Here is a 24,387-nt window from a genome sequence, read left to right on the forward strand (position 1 = left end):
TCAAAAAACTTTAAAAATGAAGGATACTGCATAATAAAAAAGAAAAGGAGTACTTGTGGCACCTTAGAGACTAACCAATTTATTAGAGCATAAGCTTTCGTGAGCTACAGCTCACTTCCTCAGATGCATATCGTGGAAACTGCAGCAGGCTTTATATATACACAGAGAATATGAAACAATACCTATTCCCACCCCACTGTCCTGCTGGTAATAGCTTATCTAAAGTGATTTCCAGCACAAATCCAGGTTTTCTCACCCTCCACCCCCCCACACAAATTCACTCTCCTGCTGGTGATAGCCCATCCAAAGTGACAACTCTTTACACAATGTGCATGACAATCAAGCTGGGCTATTTCCTGCATAAATCCAGGTTCTCACATCCCCCCCACCCCCATACACACCAGCCTGCTGCAGTTTCCACGATATGCATCTGAGGAAGTGAGCTGTAGCTCACGAAAGCTTATGCTCTAATAAATTGGTTAGTCTCTAAGGTGCCACAAGTACTCCTTTTCTTTTTGCGAATACAGACTAACACGGCTGTTACTCTGAAAACTGCATAATAAAAAGCACTTTGTTTACCTTGACATATGTAAACTATGATAACATCTAACAGTATATTAGTAAATATATGGTAATATACATATTTGCAAAAGTACTGAAATCTTAATAATACGAAACCTCCTCAGAGCACTACATTAAATTCTTACTTAGAAACAGAATAAGGTCACAGAGTTCTGTTACAATTATTTGCTTTTCAAAGAAGCAAAATCAGTACTAAGAAGGTTCATCTGTATAGTAAATAACTTCTCTTATATTTGTTCTCTTTCCTAAGAGCTACTTTTTCTGGCATAAGAATGCATAGAAAAATATTTATTTTTTCAAAATATATACTATTGGTAATACGCCAAAAGCTCTCTCTCTCTCTCTCATTTTTAAACACCATAATATATCACAACAGGGTGACAACTAGTAACCTGCCGATGAACTTGACTGCCTGAAGGCACCTGATCTATACAACTCAGGTGTTTTGAAGGTACTTGGCTTCATGCCTTAACCACACGAGAGGTTTACAAATGAACTTCATAATGTATACCCTCACAGTTTATTCCTTAACCAATAGGGCTACCTTAGACTTAGGGAATGTGACATTTTGACTGCTATTGTCTCTCACTCAGCCATCACTTGTTATCAGTAACTTAACTCAAAAGAGTTTTATTATCGGAAAATGGGAGGAGTGACCTCAAACACAAGAGTCAGGCAAATGTAAACAAATCATAAAATTCCAGCTTTGAGAGGCAAGTCTTGCTTCCTTGTTATATCAGTCATAAAGGAGACCCTCAATATCTGACTCTGGAGCACCTGTCTATACAAATACTTCTTCCTCCTGGCAATTTATAATGAACATGGGAAATGATCTGACCAGTCAAATCAGGAACATTCTCTAAAGATAAAAATGACAGTGGCAATTATTTTAACTCTATTTGCATCTGTAGTGAAACCTAGTACTTTAAGATTAAAAATAAATAAAGAACATATACAGTTCATTAGCAATGAAGTTGGATTCAACAAATGGGATTTCATTTTAATCTCAGTTTGATCTTTCTGCTCAATTCATCTGGGGGATTTTCTTCCTGACATTGTATAAACAAAGACAAATATACAAGTAGCAGCTGGAAAATCTTTTTGGCTTGTTACCATGAGCTTTATTAGTCAAATAAGCTTCCTCACTGGTTGTGCTCTAAGTATTTAACCTTTGTATTGGACGGTAAGCCTAAAAACTGTGGCACTCCTGACTATTTAAAAAAAAAAAATCCATGGTACAGATACTGAAGGTTTCCCTGAAACCCTGGCAACACAATGGAGGTAAACCAGAAAATTGTAGACACCAGTGAAGAAAGTGCTACAGACTTTTCTCACTGGTGGATATATATTTTCCTGTCTGTCCCTGTCCTTCACTCATTTCCACAGAGGCAGCACTAAACCTGAGAATGTTCAAGGGACAAATGAAAGATAGTGTGTGAGATTTTCAAAAGCGTCTACATGACTAAGGAGGACAACTCAATAGGACATGCGCTCCTAAATTACTTAGGTGGTTTGGAAAAAACATCTACCAGCTCAAAGTGATTCAACAGAGCCAAAAATGAACTCAAACTTTTTGAAGAACACTTCCAATATCAACAGTAGATGGTTGCAGAATTATAAAACAAAGTAATGGTTAGAACAGGAAACTATACAGGGGTCGATGAGAGGCATTCTACGGAAGGCTAAATGCCTTTTTCTCATTTTGAATACTTTCTTTTCCATACAGAGTATACTGTAAAACATGCAACAGCATTGTTGTACAGACAAACAATGGACAACTAATACTGTTTCCCCTGAACAATTAGAATTTGACACTGTGCTTTCATGCTTTTTAGTAGGTTATCTGTGGACATAAGTCTCTAGGTTATGCTAGTTTAGAGTCCCTGTGAATATACCAATTACTAGGTTGTGAGGATGGTGGGCAGCTGTTTCTTAAGTATTACTTGGACAGAAGCACATTAGGAGCCTTTGTGGAAGGAAATGTTGACAATTTGTGTTGGTAGGTGGCTTGAGTGTTCCGTTGTCCTTCATCAGCCAGGAAGGACACAATCTACATCACAGGTAGTAACTCAAACATTCTTCAGCATATTACAGATCACTACTTGTGCAAATTGACCAATCTCCATAAAGGAGCAGTCTAGGCTGTTTATTTTGTGATTGCTTACCTCATCCTGGGTCCCATATAGACCATTCTGTATACATGTGATCTTCTCTGAGAAGAAAGCTGACTACTCTTCAGAATGGTTTGTGTGCTGGATTCGAGGTTAGACTGCAAGCAGTCATTCTGACAAAATGAACAACAAATCAAAAATAGTTTAGGTGCTGTGACTTTGTAGTCCTTTGGCTGATAAAGCGGGGGGGGGGGAGGGAGGGAATCTGTTTGCTTCTTCCAAGGATGTGGCTCAGGACTAAGAGAATTCATCATGTTGTAAACTAGTTGTGTCACTAGTTGTGTGGTACTCTGCTGAATACATTGAAATCTCTGAATACAAACTTTTTTGAGATTTTTAGAATTAATCTTGGCCCTTCTAACTGCTGAAAAGGCCCTGACAATGCAAAACAATGCACTGTTGTGTTGTAAAACCTAAAATCAGTAAAACCAGTCCTCAGTAATATTTGGGCCATGTTAAGGAACCATTTTTCAAGAGTCGTTTATGAAAACAGTGCATTGCCAACTGACACCAACCATTCTGAACAGGACACAACTACTGAATTGTGGTATTTTTAAGATTTGAAATTCTATTCTGTTATTTATCGTTTCTCAGACTGTGCTTATCACTGCAGTTTGAGTGCCTTCCAGTAATACATTAAGTGAAGGGACCGAAACCTATCACAGGCTGCTTGGTTCTTCCATCTTCTTCATGGGCCAGAAGTGTGAGCAGTGGAGTGTTTTGGAAGAAGTATGGGTATTTTCTTTAGATTTGAAAAATAGTTAATCTGTATCTTGAGGATCTGATATTCTTTATGGACACATGTTACAAAGAGTCACAGGGAAATTGTGAAATCATGTCTCAGTCCAACTATAAAACTGCTAACAAACATGCTGGTATATCCACCCTCATTTTATTACACCTCAAAATGCTAGTCAACTGGAAAAGTTTGCAAAATCCTCAAATGATACACTGCTCCATTTCTACCTATGGAGAATCTCAATTCTGTATCCATCTATTGAAAGTAAATTTTAGTCCTAGACACAGTTATCAAAATAAGTACTTCATGCGAAAACCAGTACTGTTCATCTACATACATAAAGAACTATTGAATGTAACACATTTACCTCAAACAGTTCATGATCAAGAACAAAAAGTCAATAAATCTGAACAGACTCCAGCAAGTTTAATTATGGATTCAACATATTTCCACTGCACTGGCCAACCTTAGAAAATATTCAGATCCTGAACAAACCAGCTAAAACTGGCAAGATTTGATCCATAAATTTTATCAGCAGCTTGGGCTACATATGAAAAGGTTTTATACTCCCCAGCACACTTCAAAGCATTCAGTTAATTACTCTAATGGTAAAAATGACAGGACATTAGTCGAGAAGAAAAGTAAAAGTACTTCAAATATATTTTTATAAAAGAATTTAAGGTGTTCCCTATCTGCATGGTTTCCTTCACTTCTATTTATAACTGTTCCTTTTCTGCAGTTCTTACTTTCACCAATTCTCAGATTACTAAATTAGCCACAAAACGAACATTTTTAAAACACTTTTCTCACTATTTGCACATTAGCTATGTCACAGAAATATAAAGGAACAGAGTTAACTTGAAAAATCATGTTTCCACATGAAAATTTTGTACCAGTTATCGTTACAATCCCAAAAACTGCAGACCAAGAAAAATTAGCAGGAAAAATCCCCTCTATTTTTAGTTTGTTTCCGGTGTCTGACAGTACTTTATGTATAATCAATTTCACTGTTTGCTTAGTAGTAAGTTAGTTGTGCTTCCTGTCTCATGAACTAGAATAGTGGTATCACATTCTCATATACTAGTCTGGAGTAATCTTAAGCGTACTACTTTCACCAAACCATGAAAAAGGGTGTTTGGAACCAAATAAACAACAAACATGCACTTGAGCAGATCAAGGAGGGACACCACTATGTTGATCTCAAATTCAACCCAAGTCCCTTCTTTACCCCAGCGGGAGCAGGAAAAAGCCCTCTAATAAATGTTTTTATAAAACAGGCTTTTTAAAAACACAGAACAAAATTCTGTACATGCTATTTAAAGCATACTCTATCAGAATCGATTTATTTTGATTAGAAAAAGGTTTTAAACATTTAAAAAATCATTAAAAAGTGAATAGTATCCTTTTAATGTTGATGCTAGATTTGTCATCAAGTCATATCAAATACTGCATGACCAGAGGAAAAAGGGAACTCTGAAAGCTAATACAAATAATAAAATAATAATAATAATAACAACAACAACAGAAGTAATGTTATATCCTGACCCTATACAGACATGTAGGGGTCCAACCCAATTCATGCCTATCCGCATGTAGCTCAGGAAACAATGTAGGTTGCATCTGAAATGTTCCTAGGAGAAAGTTGAGGAGGAGTGGGAACAAAGGAGTTTAGATGGAGCCTGGTGACACATGGGAAGGTTGAATGCTGCAGCCCATAAATGGGAGTCTTATATTATTTCCTTTTCCCCCTCTCCTACCCTTGGCAACAACAGAGCCCTGTGTACATCATTCATTATTATAAGTGGTGAGCAAACAACACTATTTAAACCTAAACGAGGAACAACAGGTCACACACAAGCTTCATTTCTTTGTGAATAAAGTAAAATTACACCTATGATGAAGAGCTGTAACTACCAAATAAGAGTAACACATTTAATAACCACTTTAGCCACTATGCACATATGCAATCCTTTCATAACAATGCCTGATGCAATAATAGGAACTACCATGTATTTCCGGCTTACCACTTGCTAGTAATCTGGAGAAATGAAATAATTGTAAAATGGTGTACCTTACGTTAAGAATAAATCATCATTTTCATATATATAGAACAAAAATATATACTTATTCTCCCACTCTCACTCAGCAGTATACAAATTACCCGGCCAAAATGATGCCACAGCAGACAAGTATTTCCATCATTTTTTTATGCTCACCATACACTTCTGTCTTGGACCCACCCTTTCACTCCTAGAGTACTCTTTGTTCTTTAGATTAACTGATGAACAGTTCCCTTATAAAATATCAAACCCAGCACTTCTACTGCTAACCAATACAACAGTAGAGCATAGCCAACTTTGCCAATTAGAACAAACATTGAACTTTAGTCTTTGGGTCAACTACTTGCCAGCCTTACCCAAAGTTAACCAAAGAGTTCACTTGGTTTTTAAATAATTGTTCAGGAACCCAAAGTTATTTTTATATACTGTTCAATTTGCAGTGGATTAAGTTCTTATTAGAAAAAAATTAGTCATGTTAAAATTCAGCTACTAGCCCAATTACACTGCACTGTCTGTTCTGAGTGAAAGAGCGCCTGCAAAAATGACATTCACAAAAATGAAGTAAAAGCTTCTAGTTATCTTTCCTTTTCAAATCGGATCAAATGATTTTGACTCAAATGACTCTATTCATACATCTTCAATATAATTCATTTTTAAGTTGCTAAATTGCCCCTTGTGGGACATAATATTTGAATCACATTTTGAAGGTAGCAATGCTACAGCTATGTTATGCAGTTAGGTGTAAAAAGAATAGTAAGTTGACTATACAAATATTTTTGTGGTGCATCCCCACTATTAGATATTCCTCTGATTCCCATATTAAAGAAAATCAATGAAAGAATATTTTTCCTTAAGGGGATATTATCAAACCTTTGAGGTCTTCAACTTGGCCTACTCTGCCTTTGTCATTTGACCCAATATGAAAGCAATGACCCCTGGAATCTAAATAATTATTTGCATTTTTTCTTTACAAATGCATACGTTTATAGAAATTAAGAGAAATGGTATATTACCATTTTGCCATTTCTCTTAATATTACGTACAACCTGGGCAGTTGCTAAATGCTATACCCACACAGCCAACACTATTCACAATAGCATTATCTCAGGATGTAATCCTACTGGGAAAGAGGGGATTCTTTGCCCAAAGAAGGCACTATATTGTTTCCTCCTCCTTGGAATGTCTGGGAACTGATTCTTCTCTGTCCCTGGTACAGCCTGAATCTCCACCACAATTTCCCCAGTGTAAGTTTACAAGCTGCTCTCCATTTTCCTCTACTAGCTTTAGAAAATATTTTTAGCATTTCAAAACAAGTGAAAGATAATATATGTGATTCTATTTACACTGTGTTACATCTTTCCCATGCCGATGTTGGCACACAGGGCGAAAACCAGCCTCTTCCGTTTCTCTGTCATTTGCTGCCACTTCCATTTGTCCTTGGTGTTGAAATGGTCTATTCTGCCCTTCTTGCTAAGCATTCTTCTTACAGTTTTTGTTGACATGGCAGTCCGTGTTTTGGCATCTAGAATACATGCCCCACAGATGTCCAGCGCTTCCTTCTGCTTTGGGTAGACATGAGCTGCTGGTTGGTAACTTCTTAGATTTCTTCACGGGTGACAGAAGCTTTCCAATGCCCAGAATCTTTAATCGGCATTTATTTTTGTGGTACATCCACACGATTAAGGATTCCTCTTAGATTCCTCATTGATATTAGAGAAAATCAATGAGAAAATATCTTTCCTTAAGAGGATAAATAACTAGAAGGCATCTAGTTTTCTGTCCAACATTTTAGTAAATCTCCAGCTCTTAACAGTAGAAATAAAATGCCGCCTTCTTTCATGCCAGTGTCCACACTGAACCACTCTGCTATCTGGTTGTTTACCCTTACAGAGCACTTCACATCTCTGTATGTGGCCTTGATGGTGAAGACTTTCACTGGGATTCTGTAGGACTGAAGAATATTCCACAATGTATACCTATGAAGGCTGTCAAATGACTTTTGAAAGTCAGTGATTCTATACAGAATCTAATCCTTATTGGGGAAGCAAGTTGCTGGTTTCTTGAGGCATAAGATATACAGAGTCTGAGCCAAAGTTTCACAGTCAATGGAGATCTCTCCATTGACTTCAATTGGATTTGGATCAGGCCCATAAACATCTGGGTATAGTGTTGAGGAGAGAGGGGACTAAAGCTGAAAAGAGAACCAAAGAGCCCTTCCACTTCCTCTCTGGAACCTGGCTGAAGCAAACTATACACAATTTTGAATTATGACTGTGGGAGCCCTTGGTATTTGTGTATGGCTATTAAAAGAGTAGAGTAATGAGATTCATTTTCAGTTTACTGTCTATGTGCATGTATTTCAATCCTTCAGTGGTGTCCTTTACCTGCCCAAAAATGGCTACAACCTGCTTGGCACGCAACATCTTTGATTTTATATTAGAGAGACTTTTCCTGCATTTCTTGTATCCACAAATAATATGCTAGGGTCACAAAATAATTTTTGCTGTGATCAATGTATTATGCAACTATAGATTTCGCAAATAATTCTTTTCTCTCTTGTCTTCTCAGAGACTCAATTTTTACTTAATTTATGAATAAAAACATATCTTCATAAATGATCATAGCTGTGAAATCATCCTAGAGTAAACAGCAATATTAATTGTACTTTAAAGGGCTCCATATAGAATTTTATATCACCCAAGAACTAATGTATCCAAAGGGAGACAAATCAAGTCTCAAATTTTTAATCTTCAGTTGCTCATTGCTGGGATTCATATGCATTATAATTGGTCTGAGCGCATTTGTACTTTAATCTGAAATAAGTTGATTGAAAATGCAGTATTTACTTTCCATTTTTGTCAATTTTTTTTCTTGACAAAGAATAAAGAAAAGCAGGGACTCAATGACTCAACAGTAGTAACAATTTACATACTTTACAACAATACATCAATTTGGTCAAATAAAAAAGGGGCCCAACATCAAAGCCAAAGGTAGAAACAGATTAGGTGGAATATAAATGTTTTTCCGCAGTTCTTAGGCACGAATATATCCTTGAATTTATGTTAAAAGATTTTTAAAGGACTGGGTTTGGGTTTTTTAATAGTTGCATAAGTTTCTAGTCTCTGTATCTGTAATAAATAGTTTACTCTTCCAATACAGCACAGCTTGGAAAAGCACAGATGAATAAGATAAAAAACATTAGGCAATACTCTTCTCATAAGCACTTAAAATCAGTTATTCTGTAGTATACATTAGTAGCACAGAAAGCATGTAGGCGAACTACACAGGCTTTTTCTATTTGTGAAATAGGTCAACAAGTTATACTAAAAGCCCGCGTCTCTCCCACCTGCACCCCTCACACTTAAGGGACCCTAGGAAGAAAGTAAATAAGTTTCATATTCCATAGAAGTATTTTCTCTTCAAATTCAGATTTATTACATCATCTGCTGGGATTCTCTATTTCAGTTCAATCTTTTTTTTTTGCTTTTGCTGTCAAGAAATCCCCAGCAATGTCTCCATGACAACCATAACTTCAAGTAGATTTATTTAGCAAGTTGTTGAAGTCACATGGGGTTAACTATAGATTCCTTTTCTTAGTATTTGGCTGATACCCTGCCAGAGAAACAAAAATTCTGCCAACTTGAGTTTGTGTAAAAGGAAACATGGAGAAAATAAAAGAACACTTGTTATTCAAAACTGCATTTTAATTTTGATAACCTGTAAAAACAAACTACTATTATGTTTCACAAATGCAGAATCATGGGAAGAACTATACAACACTTATTACTGTAACAATTAGTTAGCAAAACCCACAACAAAACACAATTTTCTGCAGTAATGTCTGTAATCTTTTATTTATTTTTAAAATAACTATATAGGTTAAACAATAACTTAAATCTCATTCCTCTGAAAAGAGTTTACGTGCTTGAACTGATTGCAGCTGAGGACATGCCAAGATTAATTTTCTTACTTTAACGTACCATTAGAACCATGGCAAAGTAGGTCAGCAGCCAGAGGTGTTAGATTCTTCCAAAACTTTTCCCCATTCCATATATGTGGCCCACCCTCTACAATAGTTCAAGAGTGCCTACCGAACAGCTCCACTGATACAGATTTTTCTCAGAAGCTCAGATTTTTTTTTTGCTTTTTATAATAATGAAACTTTTAAAATATCACTATTGATTTTAGTCTTGTGATTAATGAATTATTTTGTTACAATATGTGCTAACTACTTATGCTAAACAATCTGTTCCACCTTGTATTTAGCTGTGCCACCCTGAGTACTTTTCCCACACCTGAAGAAGAGATCTCTGTAGCTCCAGTTGTCAAACAGAAATTGATCCACTAAAAGATATTAGCCTCACCCACCTTGTCTCTCTTTTATTTTGTTATAATCATTCGCATGGCATGCTTTTATTCCCTTCTATTTTTCTGCCCTTTCCTGTGTATACTGTTGTGAAGGAAGATTATGTGACTAAATGTTTCTGGTCCAGCAAAGCACTTACTCAAATGTTAACTTTAAGCACAGGAGTAGACTACTAATTTCACTGGACTACTCCTGTGCTTAAAGTTAAGCTTGTCCTTGAGTGCTTTGCTGGACTGTGACTTAATTGTGTAAACTAAATACAGCAAGTTACAACATCTAAGAGGAAAACCTATATTAAAGATTAAAGCAAATATTTCCAGAAGATTTTAATTTATCCTATCATTTCCAATAAGCCTTTCTCCTATTGCACTGACATTTAGTATATATTTCTCTTAGAAGTCAGAAAATCATGCCCACTTTAGATGAGCAGTGCAAGCATCTCTCCCATATACAAATCAACAGAAAGTAAACATTTCACTGTCTGCTCAACCACAGCCGCTATGCAAATCAATTTAAAAGCACAGTTCAGTTTTTATGTTTGTTGTATGGAGAGTTGTTCAAATTTCTTCTATAAGTCTATTTCTAAAAGAAATAAGCCTGGATGTCAGTGATAACATTAATAAAGGAAAAGCTGCTCGTGACAAATATGAGAAATATATACTAACAGTTAGTGCAGTAGAAGAAAGGCTTGGTGAGGGCAAAGAATAAATTGAAATCTTCTGGAAATATATTCACCCTCATTACCAACTCTTTGCAAACAGGACTGCTCAGAGAAAGATGATACCCAGAAATGGGCATGCCAATGGCTGCCACTAGCTTCCAAAAATTGTGTTTTCAGATGCATTTGAGAGTTATGTGTAGATCTGATCACTTGTTCAAACACTGGCTACTATACTCAAAAGATAACACTTAAGAGTAGCATATTTTTACTAGCTTTGTTTTGATAGTCTTAGTGTATTTGTCACTTTGTTCCATCTCAAATGAACTCCTCATCCTTGGCCCATCAAAGGAAATATTTATACTATTGTCTAAGAAGGTTTTGCACCAAACAAAAATACATACAAACGTGCTCTCACAATAAGGATTTAGCATAGAAAAACATAATACAAATGTAAAAAATCCACATTTTACAACTGGATATACATGATTTTTATATTATGTATCTACATCTATATATTTTCTCTGTACTTACATCAGGTTATAGGTTTTGGAAGCCCAAACTGCACTCAAGATGATAGTTGCTGTTGTAGTAAAATAACAAATGGGCCCTGCAAGCTTCCTTAGCAAGAACTGAATATTTCTAATATTTTGCAATATTCTGATTCCAAATAAAAAAATAATTCCAGCCAACTACAACTTAAACCAATCATGTGGACCAGATAATATAAGAAAAACAAAAATGGAAGATGTATACATTTTAACACAGAGACTCAGGGACAGACTTTAAATTAACAATAGTAACTCACAACAGTTGTATTAATGTAAGACTGGCTTTAACAAGTGTATTTCCCTTCATATCATGCTGAACATTTATCCCAACAGAAATTTCTGTTGGTTGTTGATAAAATCCCTATCTCATAGCATTGGCAATTGCAATCAGGCAGGTTTTTGGCATCAAGTTTCCTGTTGGTACCACAACATGATAAAAAACAGCAAAAAGAAAATGGCTGTAAGGTAGGGACAGCCACATGGTTACACAGCTCTGTAGCAATCTACATTGGCCACTTCTCAAAAGGGTACTAGGGTTTGGAGGTGAGAAAGTCAGTTAAATGCTGTACCAGTCAGATACAGGACAAAATAGTTAAGTCAACATAAGCAACTGCACATAAGAAAAAAATCAGAGAATCTACTTTTTTTAAAAAACAAACAAACAAACAAATAAAGGAATATTATTTGTTGTAATAAGCAATTACAATAGCTGAGACACCAAAAATGTTTGCAGAAATATTTTTCCTAAATACAGTTACTAACAAAGTTTTCAATAAAATTACAGAATCTCAAAAAACGTCCTGTAGATATCTCAGGACAGGACAAGATCTGCAGTAGTTTACTTTTCTCTTTGTGAGATTATGTAGCTTCTCCCTTTTAATGGTAGCTATTGAGTTCAAAAGCAAACTGTGAGTACTTAGCATATCTGAAAATCAGGGCACTTCTATTTCGGTACCTAAAGACAAATTTAGGAGTCTAACTTTAGGCACCTAAATTTGAAAATGTTAACTGTACTTTATAGCCTTACAAACACTTTTCATTTTGAGTTTGTTGCTCTGTTACTCATTCTGGGCCCAGACCTGGTCCCTATGGAGTGAATGAGAGTTTTGCCACTAACTTCAACAGGAGCAGTATCAGGCACTTATTGACAAACAATTTACCATAAGTTACTGATGCTATTGCATGTGAGTGATAATGCTACCTCAGCAATACAAGCTGGCTATGGAAGTTAAGTTTCTCTAAATACAAAAAAAAAAAAATGAACCACTTGTTAATGAAGATTCATAATAATTTCCTTTTAAAAATAATAAAGAGTGTTTATGAAAATAACAAAAATTAGTATTTAGCGAGACCTGATGGTTCTTTTAGATAAATACATTATGGATACTCAACACTTCTGAAAACTGGGCCAGGGTCCCTCCTCCAACAAGCTTAAAATTCAAGTGTCCAATCCTGCAAACCCTTACTCACCAAGCTTAGATGTAACAAAATAAGTGGTTTACAACAATGGTTTACAGGGATGGTAACACAATGGTTACAATGAGATTATCTGCTTTGTCAGGGCATCTTGGAGGCTCCATGGTTTTTAAAAGTAATTTAATTTGTTGTTCAGAAGTGATAGCTGTTAATCATCGTGATGATATCTTTCCCCTTACATGTATGGAATTGGGGTGAACAGAGCAATGAAGACAGGAGAGAAGATACAGGGAATTTGGGAAGATGACTGGTGGGGCTGAGGATAGTTGAAGAAAAATGCCTGGAGAAGGATAGAGAAATACAGGTGATATAGTGAGACAAAGTAGATATTTTGGAAGGGCAACTGTGAGTTAGTGAAGTGAAAAACAACTAGTGAGACAAATCCGTTCACTGCAAGTCAGCACAATTAATACAGTTAGAACATCACTCAGTACAAGATAGCTGGTCCTAGGCGCTAAGATAATAATTACAGCATACGTATTTAATATACCTATAATATTTTAAAAACTGTGTTTGGGGAACAAATTGATTACATATATTTATGGTGAAGTTCTTCAACATCAGAAAAAATATTTTACTGATCAGAAAGCCCATTAAGAGGAAATTCATTCTATATACAAACCATCAACAAGGCACAACCAAAGGTGATTCTATTTAAACTTCAAGTAAACATCAGTCAAGGTAAGCTTTGACTTGTCCTAGCCATAAACAATTACATTACAGTATTAACTATAATACATTACTATTCATGCTAGTATTTCTACAAGAACTAGAACAAATACGTATTTCAATACACAAGACAATATTTCAGTAATACCGTCATGTTGCTTAAAATAGTTTATCAAATATTGGCTCAGACACACACAACAGGCTAATTAATCTCTGAATAGCTTTTGATAGGACTCTTAGGAGTGAAACTCCTTTTAGACTGTTAACTGGAAAGAACCATATCTCTTGTATCAAGCTTGTAGTTCACTCCTAAATTATTAATGTTCAATATACCTACAAAATACTCTGTGCTAGTCTAATTTAGTTTCAAAACAGCTAGCTATTTCCTGCTTACAGTCATTATTTGGATAAGTACAGTTCAGAAAGTAGTTAACTTCTGGAATATTAAATTATGTAAGTATACTACAGCTGTAGCTCAAACCACATAGCATACATCTATATTACAGGGTTTTGCCTGAGTTTTTTAAAAACCTGAGTTAACTGAGGCCGCAAACCTGCAACAAATGTTTGTGGAGCATCCAAGCTAACAGCATGCAAGCCTGATAGTTAATCTGTGTCAACTGGAAATTAGTTATCTCAAGTTGAAAAGAGCAACCTTTAGCAGACATACCCTTAATGTGAAATAGCCCATCTCTCACACACACTTCATAAAACGCAATTAATCAAGCTATAGTGGAAAGGCTCCACCCCCGTCCTCCAGGCAGGCTGCAAACCTGCAAAGTAGGCTCTGTGCCGTCACTAATCCTGAAGACCCTGAGCACCCTCTTAGTAAAGGTTTGGATTCACATATGTACAGATCTTGGAGCTATTTTCCCAGGCCCACCTACAAGTACCTCTCTGTTTAGGTTCTTATGCCCTACCTAGCACTTTTTGGACTCAGCCTTCCTCCTCCCGCTCTGGCTTGCAGCTTCCCACCCTGGTTCCCAGTCCCTGTCTCCTTGCCCCACCAGTCCAATAACTGTCAGTCCCTGTTTTTCTCTCTCTCCTACGCCCCTCCACCGCCGCATGACTCCAGTCTCACTTGCATCTCCCTCCCACACACCCCGACTCTTTGTTGCAAACCACTACTTCTCCCCATCCCCAGAGCAGCATTCCTCTCCTCTGTACTTGAGTCAGGCACCCTGTTCCTCTACACTCTCTCCAAGCTTACTATACCTTATGTTCAAAATCAAAATGTAGTAGAGCAATACTTGGACAAAGGTAAAGCAGAAACAAGGACTAGCTGTTCTCTGAATTAAACCACACTTTCAAAAATAAAATGGCACATGTGATTTTCTTTTATGGGGTTTTCCAACCCTTCAAGCTGTTAGAATATGCACTTTGATAGAAAGATCCAATCACCAGATTTCACATGATGTAATAATGCCAACATTTTAAAAATATTAAATTCTTAGCAAGATTTCTGTATTATTAATTAAACTTTCTCCACAGAATGCATTTACTTTAATGATTTTTATTACTCATGACTCTGCTTTGAAACCTGCCCTTAAGAGTAGAGGGCTAGATTCTCACCACCACTCCAAAGTCAATGGAGGAACACTGATTTATACCCATCGAGAATTCAGCCAAGAATATTCGGCACTAAGCACTTCATGAATAACGTTCCATTGAGGAGGGCATGGATACAAGCATCATTCAAATTTGGATCACTTTAACAGCTAAGAATTTTTTTTTTTGAAGTGTTTTCATTTTATAGTTAAAATGTCACCTCCAGATTACCTCCCTCGTTAATCAAAAACATTCTGTACATTCCATCATGCTAAAAAGTAATCAGTATGTTAGACATATCTAGCTCTAAAACAACTTCTTTCAAAAATCTTAAAAAGTGAGATGATAAGTTGTGAATCAATGTGTTCTCTTCCAAATAAAACATCTGGAGAAAAAAAAAAGTACTTTTAATAGAACTGTAGATAGGCAATCAAATGTCCTAGGTTAGCAGGGCGTGGAAAGTATATGTATTAAAGGGAGACCGAGATTTGTCCTTGCAGCATTTAATCCTATTCCTATTACGTAATTCACTTCAGCACGGTCAGAGCGACCTTAACTCTACTCCCACTAGATGGAAAATTCCACTTTAGCTAACTGAAACTGTTCAAAAGCCTAATTAGAAATCTTCCAAGTACAGTATTGCTAAGGGAGCTGCCTGTTTGCTTGCAAACACACCAAGTACTCAGTTCATTCTCTTAGATCAATAAATGAATGCCACTTTATTGTGTGTAGGGATAAAGGTCAGCTACGTTATACTGTTCATTCATTCCCTCTTTCTCTTGTTGCATATATAGTATCTATCCTCTATAAAATATGATGTGAGAGCTCTATAGGACTTGAAATCATATAAAACTATATGATGTGTAAAATATAGCAATTATATTTTATAATTATATTGGATTGCAAAGTAATTATATACACACACATTCATATATATAGATGACTATATCTACACTGGGAGATTCAAAGGATGACTAACGTATGCTGGTTTAGTATACTGTTGATAAACATCCTTTGATACTATACTTTCTCTTTGATCCTCACTTAGAATTACTTCACAACAATCTGCACTGGCACCTGCAATCTTAATAGGAATCAGAAATGTTCAGGAAAGAGGTACTTTTACTTTGGCTCATTTGCCCTTGTGCAAGGGGAAAATGTAAAGGAGAAATTAAAGTATCCTTCCCATGGGGATTCACCTCTGTAAATCACAGATAATGCACACAGAGGTTGAAAGGAACTAATTATCCACAGAAGTGTTTATGAACATTTTAAAAAAACAACAAATTATATAATGATACGCAATCAAGAATTTAAGGTTGAACACAAAGTGATTGTTAAAAAAGGCTGCAGTGTTTTCAGTATAGCTCCAGACGGCTGTAAAAAGTCAGCACTTTGCTAAGTATCAGACAGGAAATTTACCTCTCAAAGTCTGATGAAACTTGCTTTCTGAAAGATGTAACAAGTTTTCTCTAGCCTTAGACCAATTTGTTAAAAGTGTAACTAATTTATTGCCCATGTTCAACAGAAAGAAAATCTTAAAACCAAATATCTTTGCCCTCTTCACTACTGGTATTACGGACATCCTTGCAGTCAATAGGAGTTAAGGAAGGCAAGTCCCTGGTGATACAGATCTCTTAATGTCTTGAGTTTTCTCTTCAAATATATTTTATTTGTTCCATAACATCCCTGTGAAAAGTCATAATGCTGACAGGTCCAAAAAAATGTTCACAGCAGTTGTTAAGGAGGACAGCAATGCTGAAGCTTTATGTTGCTTACATGTGTTTCTTGCTAAGAGTAACCAATCAGAATGCAGACTGAACATGAAAAACAGAATAAGTAAGCTGAAAAAAATAGCATAAATGAATGTTTGACAGGCTCTGTTTTCTACTCTAGACAACATATAAAACTCCAGTGAAGTAGCATATGGTATGAAGTAGGGTGACCAGATAGCAACTGTGAAAAGAAAAGGACGGGGGTGGGGGGATAATAGACACCTATATAAGAAAAAGTCCTAAAAAACTGGACTGTCCCTTTAAAAACGGGACATCTGGTCACCTTAGTATGAAGGCAGAATATAGCTTAAATGACCTAACTAATAAATGCACCTCTAGATGGATCAAAAGATAAATGTTTGAGATTCAGGAATGGTAGAAATATTTTAGATAAACTTCTGTTATTTCAGTTCTTGTTTTTGGAAACAGTATATGGTAAATTGAATTTATTCCTACAAGCACTGAGCAACGCTGTGGGATACAAGACACTATGCTTTAATGTCATATCTGCTGAGAGACAAACAGGTAGAGCTACTATTGTTTTCCACTATAAATAGCAGCTTAAATAATGATCACAAGACTTGGGGGCAGAAACATGTTTAGCTTCTTTTACTGCTCGAATAGATTTAATAATGAACTTTGCAATCTTAAGGAGTAATATTTTGGACTGTAAAATCTATCTTACCACAGCTGGCAGGGCATTTAAGCCCTCCTCTGCACTTAAGAACTATTCCCATTTCTTTCCCAACCTCCAGTCCTGTTTTCTTTCACCATATTACCCAAGAGCAAAAAAATTATTTGAAAACCATAATTCTCTCTCCACATGGAAGCAATTAATTTTTTTAGCATTACGTTTCCCACACCATGCACAGTGGATTAAATATACAACTCCCATCATTTTTTATGGGAAATGAACATCTAAATCCATTCCGCAAGAGTTGAAAACATTCTTCTTAAAGTTCAGCAGCATAAGATTTACCCTCCCGATCACAACATAGTCAATCAAGTTCATCCATCAATTCTAGCGTACAGTTTCTGGTAGTGACCATACCATACATCATGCTTCAGATGAAAGTTAAAAAACCCCACAATGCAGCTCACCAATTAATTGTCAATGATGTACATGAGGGAAAAGTGTTTCTGATCCCTGCAGTGACTGGCATGAGATTTGTTTACCCTAATCTTTTTCTTAACCCAATGAAAATAAAATAGGTATTAATATGTAATCAACAACTTTGATCTAATATAGTATTAGAGTAACAAAGATCAGGTGTGTGAGAGAATAGCTTTTATTGGACCAACTTCTGTTGGTGAAAGACAAGCTTGTGAGCTACACAGAGCTCTTCTTCAGCTGTGTAGCTCACAAGCTTGTCTCTTTCACCAACAGAAGTTAGTCCAATAAAAGATATTGCCTCATACACCTTGTCTCTCTAATATCCTGGGACAAAACATGACTATAACAACACTGCAAACTATTAAAGTAACAGTATTTTTCATGAGTTATTTCAACTAACTGGTAACTCACACAATTTACAAAGCATTTTGAATTATGCTGAAAAGTCTATAAAAAACCCATGATTCTTTTCACATGAAAAAAAATCATCAGAGAATGTTTTCTAGTAAGCATATAAAATTCTTTTGAAATATGTACCTCACCTCATAATAAAAGGAACAAAAGGTGCCATGCTGAGAGCTGAATAAGTGCCATCCATTGGAGAAGGATACAGCTTGCCCAGGATCAAAAGCAAAAGAAACAAACTTGGATGGAGCTTCAACTCACCAGTTTCACTAAATGAAAAATGAAAAGAGGTATCTGGTTAAAGACATTATCTTTAAACATGTCTGCTAACACCAATAATTGCCCCTGGTATATCAGTAAATGTTGCAAAGTAGAAATTTAAGTAAATTACACATCCTTCTACTATTCCTCTTAAAAACAAACAAACAAAAACTTTCAATCTTTAAATATAGGGCCCTAGACATGATAGGAGTTATTTCATTTCAAATGCATGCATGAGACACCCAGATAACTCAGTGAATCAATCAAATCCCTTTCTATATATACCAACTCTAGGAAAATAAGATGAAGTCCAAGAAAGAAACAGAAGAGGTTGGCAAAAGAGCTGGTGCATTACATTACATACTTATTGTCTAACACAGGGGTGGCCAACCTGTGGCTCCGGAGCCGCATGCGGCTCTTCAGAAGTTAATATGCAGCTCCTTGCATAGGTGCTGACTCCGGGGCTGGAGCTACAGGTGCCAACTTTCCACTGCTCAACCCCAGGCCCCGCCTCCACTCCACCCCTTACCCAAAGGCCTCCACCCCTTCCTGCCCCCTTCTCAAAGCCTGCTGCACACTTGCTCCACCCCCCTCATCCCAGAGCCTCCTGTAAACTGCGAAACAGCTGGCAGGAGGCATGGGGAGGGAGGAGGAGGTGCTGCTGATTGGCAGGGCTGCCGGCGGGCAGGAGGTGCTGGGGGTGGCAGGGGAGCTGATGGGGGCTGCCGACATATTACTGTGGCTCTTTGGCAATGTACACTGGTAAATTCTGGCTCCTTCTCAGGCTCTGGTTGGCCACCCCTGGTCTAACATGACTTAAGAAACTGAACAGGTAACAGTTCCCAATGAACTGGGAAATTGAGAAAGTTCGATCAATACAATATGAAAGCATGAGAACAAAATAAACCTATCTTCAGATAGGCAGGAAAACTAGCATGTGCTGTCATGCAGATTTTACTTTGGATGGATTAAGTTACCCATGCTGGTGTCTATATAGCCCAAGTTAAAAACTAAAGACAACTATAAAGCATATTTTGATATTAAATCTGACAGGCAAAACAACTAACATACCAAGCTATTACATGCAAAAGACCAGTTAGATTGTTTAGTGGAAAGGCTTTAAGGCAGGTGTAATCAGTTTTTATACCAATTTAATCATACTGATGTAGAAACTGATACAACTAAATTGGTGCAATCAACTAGTACAGATTCCGTTATAATGATGTAATGTGCTCGTATTGGCATAGTTTATTTCAATACATTTAAGGATTTACAAATTTAAAAACCAGATTTGTGGGCGTTGGAAGCATGGCAGATGGAGGAAGGTGTGTATCTAAGAGCAGAGGGGGAGGAAAGCAGGAGCTGAGGCAATAGGCTCCAGGGGGTGGAGAGCAAGACCAAGGCCACCAGAGTGGAACACATTCCCCTCCAGAACATGGAACTGAACCTAGGAGTACCGAGTCTCTACATTTTTCTGCTGTCAGCAAATAGCTGTTAAACCCACTGGCAAAGTATGTGTCAGACTTACTTCTAGTGGCTGGTCTTCATAAATGATAACAGCCTACAAATACTACAAGTTACTCTGTTAGTTCAAATGGTCGAGGTCTGTGGTACAGATCTAAAGGTCCAAATCTAGCTCATGATCCAAGCTGAGGTCAATATTGTTCCACATAACAGAAATTCTGTTTCTTCAGGTTTTTTTAATTAGAAAATTATATGCAAAAACACATTAAAAAGCATTATTAAATGTTCCAAATTCAAATAATTAAAAGTTAGGAAATGCCAGAACTAAAGTTGTACATGCAAACTTAATTTGTCTGCATATGCACTAGGATTAGGCTTGGAAGAATTCAAGTGTTTTGTTTTGTTTTTTTTAAAGCATTTTGTTCCTCTTTTTATCTATTTAAATTTTCAGTTGTGTGTCATGACAATAGACATTGAGATTCAAAAAGTTAAACCTTTCTCCTCACTAAAACACATATCATCAACATCGTTTGTCAAAATATACAAACTAAATATCCTCAAATCAAAATCTAGTAAGTTCTCAAGCAGAACTGTTCTGACTGTACATTTTGATCACTATCAATGGAAATTTTTTTCATCACTTTGTGTGTTTACGGTGAAACTGACGTTTACCGACATTTACCAGTAAAAATAATCCTTCTAAGCCTAATATTACAGTCTTTAATTACATGATCACATTCTATTTTTTCCTGAGGACCAATGCCTCTCTCTGCACAGGCTGGAACCTGCTCTAGGGGATGAATGAGGGTCATGTAATGAAGAGCACTGTTGTCTGTCAGAACCCTGCCCCATCTGTTGAAGAGGCTGGAAGGTGTGTAGTGAACAAGACAAGGTATGTTCTCATAATCAAGACAGCTAAATGCTGCCCTGGATAACTGGATTCTATCCCTATGTGTGCCAGAGTTCCCAAGTGATGTTGGGCAAACCACCTAAACCAAAATATTCACAGTTGGACACAAACTGTGTTTTCCTCATTTTTGGGTGCCCAACATGAGACACCCGTAGCCACATCTGCAGAATTGCTGAACTCATGGCTGCAACTGAAGTTCACTGGAGCTGTGCTTTGATAGGAAGACTTACTCACCGGGTGCAGTAATGATGGTTCTTTTAGATGCACCCTATTGGTGCTTCATTGTAAGTGTGCGTGCTCCCCTGTGCTGCTGATCAGAGAATTTCAATAGCAGTTCGTTCCACCCATGGACACGCAGCTCCCCACCTGCTATCAGGCTAGCCAGCGTGCGTGGCATTTCTTCCTCAGCTCCTTCTCTGGCACCTCCCTGTTGGTTAGCTAGCCTGTACATCATGACTAAGGCTAAGATTTTGTCAGGGATATTTTTAAATAAAAATCATGGACAGGTCACAGGCAATAATGAAAAATTCACAGAAGCCTGTGACCTGTCCCTGACTTTTACCAAAAATATTCATGACCAAATAAGGAGCCTGGGCAGCTGCAGCTGGGGGCTCCCACCACCCATGGGGGCTCAAAGTTCCAGGGTCCCCTTCCATTGGCAGCTCCAAGCTGCACCGGCCGGGAGCTCTGGGGGTCCCCCCGCCGCCCACAGTGGATGAGAACTGTGGGGGTCCACGTGCCACTCACAGCGGTGGCGGTCCCCCATGCAGCCCGCGGTGGCTGGAAGCTGCGGGGAGTCCGCCTGCTGTTCCTGCCTCCTGGGGCCACAGGGGTACCCCACAGCTCCCGGCCTCCACAGGCAGCAGGGGACCCTGTAGCTCCCAGCAGGCGCTGGCTGAAGTAACAGAGGTCCAAATCGCAGCCTTAGTCATGACCTTTCTTTGCGTGTCCTTGATCAGCGGGAGGAAGTGAGCTCATGCATTTCTGACCACTCTGCGCTCAAACAGGTTGATGTGAAGGCACAGCGCTGCTAGAGATCATTTGTCCTGTATTGTGCCACCATTGAGATGCACTCCCCAGCCTATGAGTGATGCATTGGTGGTCAGGAGATGGGATGAGGAAGACTAAGCAAACGGGATTCCTGTACAGACGTTTACTGCGTCCTTCCACCAGTCTAAGGATTGCTTGACCCTGGTGGGCGTCGATAGAAGCTTGCCTGTGTTGTCTCTGTTCATCCTGTAAACTGAACCAAATCATGCTTGGAGGCATCTCATGTGTAGTAGCCTGAGCAATTACTGATGTGCCCGCGGCCATGTGCCCCAGAAGCTGAAGGCAATATCTGGCCAAGATTTGGGGGCTGGATTGTACTGTCTCTATCAACAAGGAGAGACTGGGAAATCTATGATGTGGAAGGAGTGCCCTTGCCTGAATGGAGTTGAGGTAGACTCCTATGAATTCTAGCCTTTGAACCGGTGTTAAGGTCAATTTTTGTTCTTTGATCTGTAGGCCCATATTCAGAAACAGGTCCCACGTGGTCTGAGTGACTCATTGGGCCTCTGTGCAGGACCATGCACTGAGAAGGCAATCATCCAGGTAGGGATAAAACATTATGCTCTGAGAACGTAAGTGGGCAGCTACTACTGAGAGAACCTTGGCCAAACACCCCCAGGGCCGATGAGAGGCCCAAAGGGAGTAATCTGTACTGGTCTTGGCCCAGCATAACTTTGAGTGCACACCTGTGACTGACTATGATAGAAATGTGGAAGTATGAGTCTTGAAGGTTGAGGGCCGAGAACCAATCTCCTTCTTCCAATGCTGGGATGATAACTGATAGGGTGACCATCTTGAATTTCTACGCTTTGACATATCTGTTGAGTGCTCTGAGATCCAGTATGGGTCTACAACCTTCCTTTTTCTTTTATATCTGGAAGTAATGAGAGTAGAATCCTTTGCCTCTGAGATGTACGAGCACATTTTCTATAGCTCCTACACTGAGGAGATGGTTTGCCTCTTGACATAGCAGACTCTTGTGAGAAGGGTCCCTGAAGAGGGATGGGGATGGGTGTTTGGGAGGGGGAAGAGAGGAGAAATGGATGGCATATCCGTTCTGGATGATTTCCAACACCCACTTGTCAGAGGTTATAGGTTCCCAGGTGCTGCATAATGGGGTAAGACCGTCTCCGAAAGGAGGAATGGGGTTTCCCAGCACAAGGTGGCAAAGAGAGTGTTCTACAGGCGCCTCAACCAACCAATCAAAACTACCACTTCAAGGTTGAAGGCTGAGACAAAGTCGGTTGTGGTTCCAATTGCTTTTGCTTGGGGAACCTTGATTTCTTTCTCTGTGGCCCTTAAGATCTCTGTGACAAGTACTGAAGCATGTACTGCGATGACAGGGAATTAAACAGCGGCTGAGGGCTGTAATTTCTCTTGTAGGCTGTATATCCCTAGGGAATGAAGGGTTGCCCAAGAATCCTTTAACATGTGGTGAGACCCATCTGTCGTTTTGGAAAACAGCTTCGTTCCCTCAGTCCTTTTGCCAGGTTCATAAGTGGACGTGTAAGTGCAGCCAGCCAATCCTAGTAAAGAGGGCATCTACAGGCATGCATGGGATATAAATACCATCCCTCATTCTTGCAGTCAGGAATAACGCAATGACCTTCTCCTGAACTGGCCCCATCTGCTTCTAGCCCTGCCTGATTATCCCTCTAAACTTTTCCCCTTCTAACACACGATTCTTTTACAACAGTGCCCCTTGAACAGCCACTGAGGGAGAGAAAGGGACCAAGTCTTACTAACAATACATCTAAAGAACAGTACCTCTAACTCAATTCCCCTCATCCAGGGTGGATAAAAATCAATGATTTAAAAAAAAAAAATTGGATTTTTTTTAGATAAATTGTTTCCTCAAAAAGCATTTTCATAAAAAAAAAAATCTGATCTAAAGATAGTTTTAATTAAGATACATTATAGCTCAAAGATATCTCATCATGAAATAGGGATTATAAATTCTAATTCTATAGTATGAGACAATATATTCATGTAATGTTTAAGAAAAGTTTTGTAAATGAGTTCCAATAGTTCATGGATTAGGGACCCAATCTTATGGGGTTCCACAGGCTTCTGTATAGATTATTTAGGTTAATCTTTCTATCTATCCAATGGGACGCAGTGCTCAGTCCAGAAGATACCATCAGAGATGCTTAGTTTTGCAGTTCTCAAACTGGGGATTTTTGTGTCTCAAGAGATAACATGCTTGTTAACAACAAAAATGTTTTAAAATAAATAAATAGTATACAGAGGTGAGAAATAACAGACCTCAACCCTATTGTCCCTCTGCAAATTTGTGTACACAGAGTCAATCCCTTACCTCTCTCTAAAAGTGCAAAGTTTCAAAACGTTCGATTAATAGAAGATTGTTGGGGGCAAAATAGATCTGGAAAAGGAGAAGAAGTCTGAAGATAAATGTGAGAAGGGAGGGACAGGCAGTAGAAACAAAAGTGAAACTGTTTGAGCAGCACATTCCAGAAGTCTTGAGGTCTTTCTGAGTGTAGCCTTCATTGATCTGAGATCTACCATACCATTCTCTCACTAGAACTGAAAACCTATAATGGCAGCAGGCTGTAAAAGAGACCTAGTTC

General features: G+C 38.0%; 1 protein-coding gene across 7 annotated transcripts in view; it reads right to left on the minus strand.

The window, feature by feature from the left end:
* The window catches only part of THADA (THADA armadillo repeat containing), a 288,553-nt gene that overhangs the window by 156,436 nt on the left and 107,730 nt on the right, over positions 1–24,387 (minus strand). For 6 of the 7 annotated variants that reach the window (XM_073339065.1, XM_073339064.1, XM_073339066.1 and 3 more), the window contains one exon: positions 18,252–18,383. In XM_073339065.1, the coding sequence (XP_073195166.1) occupies positions 18,252–18,383 (132 nt within the window). Of the gene's footprint in view, positions 1–12,475; positions 12,884–18,251; positions 18,384–24,387 lie in introns of those variants that run through there. The other variant, XM_073339069.1, reaches the window with a different exon arrangement.

The sequence above is a fragment of the Lepidochelys kempii genome, chromosome 3, assembly GCF_965140265.1.
Source record: "Lepidochelys kempii isolate rLepKem1 chromosome 3, rLepKem1.hap2, whole genome shotgun sequence".
In the NCBI taxonomy this organism is placed as follows: Eukaryota; Metazoa; Chordata; order Testudines; family Cheloniidae; genus Lepidochelys; species Lepidochelys kempii.